Below are 8825 nucleotides of genomic sequence, written 5' to 3' on the forward strand. Positions count from 1 at the left end.
AACCATACAGATAGTCTGCGGGACCCCAGCAGAAGAAATCCTGAGATTGGGACTGTGGCCCTGGCTCACAGAGTGCCTGTGGCACTATAGAAGCTTGCAGAACCAGGATTCCCTTCAGGTCTCCGAGGCAACCGGCCTGATAACCAATCAGCTCCTAGGCCTGGGGTCATTGTTGGAGCTGTGACTGTTGCTATGACTACTGAAAACCCAGTGATTGAACTAATCAACAGGAGGGAGCGCCTGCCCCGTCCATATCAAGCAAGTCTGTAGACATGTCTGTGGAAGAGATGCCAAGAGTAGAAGAGGTATGCAGAATTGAGAGGAGGGGCTGGGCTGAAGGAGTTTCCCCTGATGAGGCTTCCAGATCAGTTTCCCAGAAGTAGATCATTTCCTGGGAAAGACCCCCTGATGTAACAAAAGGGTAGGCAGTAACAGGAGTAGGAGACTGTTTTGCTCATAGTAGGTATTCAAATATTTGTTCCAACACTTGCATGTTTAATTTGATCCATTGAGAAAGGAGTAGGAATTTCTTTTCCCTACCTCCCCAATGGACCACACTCTCTGAAAGGAAAAGGTCTGTGTATCTCTGACCACAATAAGGCACTGAAGGTGAGGCTCTGAAGATGAAGTCAGATCAACAGCACTCCCTTTTCTTGCAGACTTTTCAAAGAACTGTGGAACTTCAGAAGATGGTTGCCAGGTAACCTCTGCTTTTATCTCCTCCCCTGGCCTTCCAGAGTTGACCTTTTCACGCCTGTCCTTCCTGAGCCACCTCTCCACACCTCTGCGCAAAATGAAAACAGGTTTAGCGGGGGCAAGAAGCCACCGTCCTAGCAAGCAGACAGCAGCCTTGTCGTGCCCACCAGGATAGGCTGTATAGAGGATGGGTTTCATGGCCCTCTGCCTCCCATTCTCCAAAGGAAAACTGGAGCAAGTTTGTTGTTGTAGTGGTTCTTGGTTTTGGTTCTCTTCCCCTGAGAGTTAAAAGCACTTGTTGGCTGGCATTGTACTCATCCCGTGGGAAGTGTGCAGCGAGGAGGGAGGGAGGGAGAAGGCTGTTAGAAGACTGGGCTGCTGCATGTCTGTTTCACCTGGGGAGTATTTTAAAAACCACAGATGCTCAGGTCTTACCTGGGACATTCTGATTAAAATGGTCTGGGATGGGAGAAAGGAATACACATTTTTTAAGGTTTCACAGGTTATCATACCCAGAGCTAGCAAGGATGTGAGGAACAGAGAATGCATATAATTTTAGTTGAAGGAAGGAGCCCTGGTGGCGCAATGGCTAAGTGCTCGGCTGCTCACCAACAGGTCAGTGGTTCAAACCCAGCAGTGGCTCTGCAGGGGGAAAGAGCTGGCGATCTGTTCCTGTGAAGATTATAGCCTAGGGAACGCCATGGGGCAGTTCTACTCTGTTATATAGAGTCACTATGAGTTGGAATTAACGGCACACAACAACAAGGTAAAAGCAACCTTTTTAGGAACACATTTGATGAAATCAATCAAAATTTAAAATTCACACATCCTTTAAATTGGCATCTGCTAAGAATGTATCTTACACAAATATACTTGCCAAAGTACCAGAAGATACCTACACGTAAATGTTCATGATGGCATTGTTTATAAAAGTAAAAAAGCTGAAAATAGCTGGTTAAATTATGATACAAAAATACTATGCAGTTTTTAAACAGAATGAAATAAATCTCTGTTGATGTGAAAACTCCAAATTGTTAAGTGACACAGCTTACGTAAATGTATGATCCCATGTTTAAAACAATAAAAAGACACTTACTAATATAAATATAAAAGTTTTCTGAAAAGATGCACAAAAAATTGGATAACTTTGTTGGTAAGGACTAGGATAGAAGCTTTTGCTTTTTATATATTTTTGTGTGAATTTAACTTTTCTAGTCAGTGTCAAAAATAGGTTTTTAAAAATAGTCAGTAGGGTCTGTCTGAGCAGTGGAGATATATATTGTGTATACATGTATGTATAAAAGTTTTAAAAATTAAAAAGTTTTTAATACACAAAAGGAATATGTGTTTTATGTATTAAAAACTTCATTAAAAAAAAAAAAAAACTAATGGATGATTCCAATACCTAGCCAGGGTTGAGAATCACTGGTGTGATGGAAGGAATATAACCTTTGGGTCAGAGAGATTGGATTTGACGCCCAGGTCTGCCATTGAATGAGCTTGGGCAACTCACTTGGACTTTGTTTTGTTATCTGTATAATGTGAAAATTAACACCTACATCACATGCTTCTTGTGATGATTAAATGAAATAATGTACTTAATACATACTAGGTTAGCGTTGAAAACCCTATGGAGCAGTTCTCTGTATGCATGGGGTCACCAGGAGTCGGAATGGACTGGACGGCATAAGGATCTAAATCAGTTCTAGCTACCTTTTCAAAGGCGTTTGCAATCTTCTGACACTGGCACAGAGCTTCTGAGTAAAGAAGCCTCACTGAGGCTTCTTAAGCCTCACTTAACTCTAACCCATTCACCCCCACCTCTATACCTGGGGCAGGTGGCAAGATTCACATACTCACTGTTTGTGGCAGATGACATTGAGCCAGAGGAGAAACCCATATGCCACTCTAAGGATGCAGGACACCATGGTGCAGGAGCTGGTATTAGCCAACAAGCAGCTACTGATGGTGAGTTCTAGCAAGGGCAGCCTGAGTCTCATCCATTAATTACTGCCCTGTGTTTTGGCCCACTGGGGTTTCCAGGCTCTTGGTCTCTGCCCTCAGTTACCATCTTATTTGTTTCTGAGGTTTTCACTTTTATCACAGAGCAGCAACTCTTTAACTCCAAATGCCAAAACACTTTTTCATGAAGTGACTCTGCATCCAGCTGCAGGGGATACACTTTAAGTCCAAAGTGCATTCCAGTCTTTGCTCCTCTCATCTTGGTGAGACTCAAAACTATCTCTTGGTGCCCAGCACCTGCCTCTCAGTACCTCTGTCTCTCTAGAGTCCCCGGTTGCTGTCATGCCACATCTTTGTATCCCTGGTGTCTACCAGAGTTCCTGGTTTGTGGTATCAGCAAACGTTCGCTGATCGTGGGGCTTCGCCCAGGGAAAAAGGTTGGTTATGCTTCTCCTCCACTTGTTCAGTCTCTGCTAGTGCCTAGCTTTATGCCACAGCTAAGTTTAGGTCCAAGGGAACACAAGTGATGGGAAAGGGACCAGGGAGAGCAAATGAGAAAGGGTGGGAAACGGAGGGAAACACCACACCCTATTTTGTCCTCCCCGCCAGGTGCGTCAGGCTGCCCTGCACCAGCTGTTTGAAAAGGAGCATCAACAGTACCAGCAGGAGCTAAATCGGATGGGCAAAGCTTTTTATGTGGAGAGACTATGATGGCATCTGAAATAGGCCTCCCGTTCTTGCCATGCCTGCTAACCTAGCCTTCTGGAGCCTCTACAGCCTTGAACTTCCTTCCCAGAACACATCTGGCTTTAGCCGTCTGCCCAGGACTTGAGGCAGTCCTTCCACTCTCACCTTTTCGCTGTCACGTCTCCCCCTGCTGCTAAGTGAGAAACCATCTATAAAACAATAGTGAAAACGAGTGACGCCTTGTGGTCAGAGTGGGATACGCAGTATTGATGGAAGGTGGGGCTGAGGTGGAAAGACGGACTTGTGAGAGTTGAGAACCCTGATTCGGTGTAACAAATAAAGCTGGCCCTTATAGGTTCAAACTTAGGCCACTTGGCTCATTCTTTCAGCCCTAAATCTTGAGTCTCCCCGTTTTGTTTCAAAAATGCTTCCTTCACAGCCACCATAATCTTAATTCAATCTGTAGCTTCCTGGATTTTGCTCACCACCTCTCAAATCTCACTTCCACTGAACTTTTCTGTATACTTGGACAGGTAGCTCTGAATGTGGCTATGAGCTCATCAACAGGCACTGTGGTGCTTGAGTGTCCGGAGATCTCGGTTTTCGTTTTTGGCCACTACTGTGAGACCTTGGGCAAGTCTCTTTCCTCTGGGTCTGAATTCCCACCTCTGCAGAAGGAGAGGGTTCCAAACTCAGGTGCCTCCAGGGGTCAAGCAGGTCACGTAGCGGGTATAAGGAACTAGGAGTGATGGGGTTTGTGGTGGCATGGAAAGAGAACATTCAATCTAAAGGAACTCAAAATTCTGAAAAACACTGACAAGTTCTGATTAACCGTATGCATCTACAGGCTACAGAACCTTACTCAAGGTCCATTTTACATACAAATAACACCCCAAGCGCCGGAAGACCCCATTTCATAGCCAGTAACAGCCGCAGGGACACACTATCCCCCCCCCAATACACCACCATTACACATTACTATTTCCTGTTCTCTGACTTTGTCATCAGCAACCTCACTGCTCACATCATTCCCACAGCCCCATGGGGCTGTGTCTTCACTGCAGCCGCCCTATGCTGTATCCACCCTTCAATCTCCTACTGAATCCCCCACTGTTATCTCCTAGCTGTCAGAACTTCTCTTCCCTTCTGCCCCTACACACCCCACAGATTCAGGGGCAAGGAGAGGCAGCAGGGTATCAAGGGAAGAGCACAGGCTCTGAAGACGGATGTGGGTTCAAATTCTGACTTCACCTCCTAATTCTGTCACCATATGTCAGTTATTTCATTTTTCCCCTTTGCAAATGGGGGAAATAATAGCCATCTCCAAGGAGTGTTAGGAGGATTGAATGAGATAACCTGTGTAGAGAACAAGCCGAGTGCCTGGCACACAGTAGGTATCTTCCCCTTTGCCTCATGAGACTTCCCTCTTGGCCATCCCATTCCCCTCCCCCTCTGTTCTGTACATCCATTCAGCTTTCAGACTCCACCACCTTTGCTTCCCAAGCCTTCTTGTCTTTAGTCCATAATGACTCATGAGTCCACAGGCTGGCAGGGGAGCCATTGAACAAGTGATGATGTTAAGTGTGATGTGAGTTTGACAGTAGACAACCACATACATGTGGCCTGGATTGAACCACAAACATGAGACCCAGTCTCCCACTCGCTCTGCCTGTTCCCCAGCCCTCTCTTTCCCTGCAGGTTCATCTCACCTTCACTTTTTTCACCTTCCCCGGTATCTGTCTCCTAGTCAGTTCTCTGCGTCTTTTTTATGGGCAGTATAGCCTGGTGTTCAGGAAACAGGCTTTCACACTGGACAAATCTGGGTTCAAATCCTAGCTCTTGGTCCTAGCTCTGTCACTTACTGCCTGTGTGGCCTTGTGGAAGCTGTTTTAACTTTCTGGGTCACAGTTTCTTATATGTAAAATAGAGATAATTCTTACCTCATTGGGTTGCAGGGAGGATTAAATAAACACAACGTAGAGGTGGCAATTATGTCCAATAAATGGTAACCCACAGGGAAGTTTCCCGGCCCATGATTTTTCCCCTTTTTATTTCCGATCCATTACCTGAGTGCCCCCACCTCCTTCCCTCACCAACCTCTTCTATTCCTCTATTCCCTTGGACCCACAGAACGCCCCACCCACTCTGCCTTGATTCCTGACCTTGGCCTGTCTCCCCAGGGCTTGTCAGTGCCAGGCTGGCTCTAGTATTGGCAGGTTGACCCCCTACAGAGCCCATCTCCAACGATCCTGTCTACTCTGTCTGCTCTCATCACATCAATTGAGTAGTTCACCACCCATCTACCCATCCAGCCCCTCTTCCCCTCTGCAGCTGGTGCCTCACCCAGCTCCTCCTGCTCAGAAGGACTCAGTCTTGTTTGAAACAGCTGCAGGAGAGCTAGAGGGCTTTTGAATCCATCTGATCTTTCTGCCTAGTTATGCCATCCACTCAAAGTGTCCTTACCTCTAAGAGAGTTGCTCCTCCTCTACCTCAATATTCCCTGTCTCTGTTCCCCTCGTGCCCCTAGCACTGAAGTCTTCTCAGTTCCTGCTAGTCCCTTCCCAGACTCTTCTCTAGCCTCTGGTTGTCCAATGTGGCCAAGGTTCTCAGAGAAGGGACGAGAACTTGGGGGTGGGAGTGAGGGGAAGAAGGGAAAGCACAAAACAGAAATTACACCCTCTCCCACTGCAAGCCATAAAGGAACAAGGACATAACATCACAGGTGCCTAGCTTGGGGCCTGTATGTCCATTTGTTAGTCTTCCCATGAAAGGCAAGAGCCACACAACAGGACTGACTCGGGCTTGGGACAAGCTATTGATCCAGTTCAAGGGCAGAGTGGAGTTGGGGGCGGGGGGAGTGTCCAGACTAATGGGAGCAAGGACACATGGAACAGGCCTGGGGGCTGAAGCAGAGCCTCTGCCCCAAACCCTGCACTTCCACCCAAGCCCCCACCCCCCAGTGCAGCTATAACTTGAGTTCCTTTCCACCACAGTGGAGAGAAGCATCTGCCTGCCACTGATATCAACAGACCCGATTCTCTTCAGAAGAAAAATCCCCGGAAGAGAAACCAGGGAAGACCTTTGGAGAAGGTAGCCCAAGCACTGGAGTTCTTGGAGTTAAAAGCCCCAGAAGAGGAGGAGAGTCCCAAGGACTGCAGGCTGCTCCCTGGCAGAGGGAGTTTCCTCCCTCACCATTGGTCTCCTATAGTCTTAGTTTCAATTCTGCCAAACAAGGGAGACCAGAAGTCTTCTCTGGGGCCCAGGCTGGAGCCTGCAAGACTTGGAGAGGACAGCATGAAACCCAGACCCTGCTCGTGAGACCGGTCACTCTTCTGTACTGGACATCCAAGGGCAACTTCAAGGAGGATTCCTGGAGGACATGAGGAGAAGGTGAGAAGGAAAAGGGTGGTAGAAAGAGGCCCAGCATTTGGGAAGTTTCTCATGGCTACTTATCTGTAGTGCTTAAGAGCAACACGGTATCCACTGAATGAACCTCAGCCATCCTGTGGGCGAGATCTATACAGGTTAGGAGTTCTATTGGAAAGAGAAAGCAGGATGTACAAGCCACCCCCTCCAACCTCACCCAAGATGGAAAGCCTCAAGGCAGTTGGAGTGGGGTTGAGGAGAACAGGTGGCAAGGCTGATGAAGAGCTGCTGACACTGCTGATCCTCTGGGCACTGGGGCTGTGACATCAGGGGGCAGAAGCTCCATGTGGGAGTTTTTGAGGATAGGTGCCCGGATGTGGAGCCCTGCCAGGTATGACTCCTGGTGTGGGCCAACGTGTTCCAGTGAAGGCCAGGGCACTTGTAGGCGAGCAGCTAAGGCAGGAATGGCATAAAGGGCAGATGAGCAAGAGTTGTCTGTCTTGGGAGGTGAAGAGCAGGGGCCAGTGACCTTCCCCAAGAGATAGCTCTCCATCTAGCCATGATTGGTGCCTGGTTTATGTGCTCTGTCTTTTCTTTACAATGGGGAGGAAGACAGATGACCACCAAAGCTCTCCTGCCTGCTTCTGGATGATATGTTTGATATTGGGTTGTTTAATTAGGAGCCAACTAAATGTCAAACATATTCTTACAGAGGTTGGCAATTCACTCGTTCCTACCTCAACTCTGGGGCTCCTGTCTTTTCTACTGAACCTGTTCTCTCCGGCCCCCTCTGGAAGACCAGTGGCTGCAACCCATGAAGATTTTGATCTTAAGCTAGAAGGCTGATGTGTGAGTGGGATGAATTGGAATTTAGGAATCAAACCCCGTATCTTGCCTCCTTACAAGACAAGATTTATCTCTTTTTCTTATCCTCTCCTCTCCTTGTATTTTCCTCCTACTTATTCAAGCCTTCCTCCCCCGTTATCATCCACTGCTTCCCACCCTCAAGACTCTCTTGTTCCTTAGTCTCTTCCCCTGGCTGGTCTACACAGTAGACGTCTTTGGCCTCTCTGATTTCCTTCAAGAGTCACCTGACGGTTTGTCTGCCTATCTACCTCTAGCGACTGGAAGCTCTCAGTGCTCAAGGGTGAACTCCAGCTCTGTCCTCTGCCCCGGTGGTCGTCTCAGTTTCTGCATTTCTGGGGCTTAGGATTAACACTATCCACCTAGCCTTGACACAGTGATTCATTAGAGCCATTTATATTCTTCCCTGTTAGCTCGGGTCACCTTGAACAGTGCCCACCTCTCTCCTGGCATATTCTCAGGTTTTATGGTGCCAGTGGGATCAGCCGCCACCTGTCAGCAACGAGGCTCCAAGGGGAAGAATGAACATGGCCTGGAACTAAGCCAGGGAGAATACAGTTGAAGATGATGATTTTGATGAGTGGTGGCGGGGTGGGGTGGATAAAGAGAGGGCAGAGGATGAGAGAAAGAAGAGTAGAAAGCAACACAGTCACGGGGCGGATTATCCAATAGGCAAGGTAAGCTTACCTTGCCTACGAGATCATCTGGAGTGAACAATTTCACTACAGATTAGTAAGTAAGCACGAGTAAGCTTGTGCTTAACTTGCTTACTGGGTCATCTGCCCCGGTTAGGGATTGTAAATTTGAAAAAAGGCTTTGATTCTGTAGGAAGGTGCTGTGAGGTTGGGACAGAAACAGATGCCAGCAATACCTAGAAGCAGAATCTTTGATGTGGTGAAAAAATGTGAAATTGTTCACTACAGATGATCTGGTAACCTTGTGCTTACTTCGTCTATTGGATAATCCTCCCCTGAGCACGGCCATTGGTCTGTGTGGGGACACAAGTTCTATTTAAAGATCACTATGGGAAAACGGAGACTTGCTGGCACAGTGGTTAAGAACTCAGCTGCTAACCAAAAGGTCAGCAGTTCAAATCCACAAGCCGCTCCCTGGAAACCCTATGGGGGAGTTCTACTCTGTCCTATAGGGTTGCTATGAGTTGGAATTGACTCAATGGCAACGGGTTTTTTTAATGAGAAAACAGCATGATTCTGTCTGGCTCACTCTAACTCTACCCTATTTCTCTCCCT

General features: G+C 47.4%; 1 protein-coding gene across 1 annotated transcript; it reads left to right on the forward strand.

The window, feature by feature from the left end:
- The first annotated feature begins 79 nt into the window (after window positions 1-79).
- Window positions 80-3781, forward strand: CFAP141 (cilia and flagella associated protein 141). Its single transcript, XM_004388570.2, has 4 exons — window positions 80-305; window positions 660-700; window positions 2535-2664; window positions 3268-3781. The coding sequence occupies exons 1-4, from the start codon at window positions 273-275 to the stop codon at window positions 3367-3369; spliced, it is 306 nt and encodes a 101-aa protein (XP_004388627.1). The 5' UTR covers window positions 80-272; the 3' UTR covers window positions 3370-3781.
- Window positions 3782-8825: the final 5044 nt, after the last annotated feature.

Source organism: Trichechus manatus, unplaced genomic scaffold, assembly GCF_000243295.1.
Source record: "Trichechus manatus latirostris isolate Lorelei unplaced genomic scaffold, TriManLat1.0 scaffold00213, whole genome shotgun sequence".
Lineage (NCBI taxonomy): Eukaryota > Metazoa > Chordata > Mammalia > Sirenia > Trichechidae > Trichechus > Trichechus manatus.

Bases quoted from the DNA above. Each gene is read 5' to 3' on its own strand.
- CFAP141 (XM_004388570.2), top strand. From the start codon at position 273: ATGTCTGTGGAAGAGATGCCAAGAGTAGAAGAG. The intron at 306-659 runs GTATGCAGAATT...CTTTTCTTGCAG, and splicing joins AGATGCCAAGAGTAGAAGAG to ACTTTTCAAAGAACTGTGGA. The intron at 2,665-3,267 runs GTGAGTTCTAGC...CCTCCCCGCCAG, and splicing joins CCAACAAGCAGCTACTGATG to GTGCGTCAGGCTGCCCTGCA.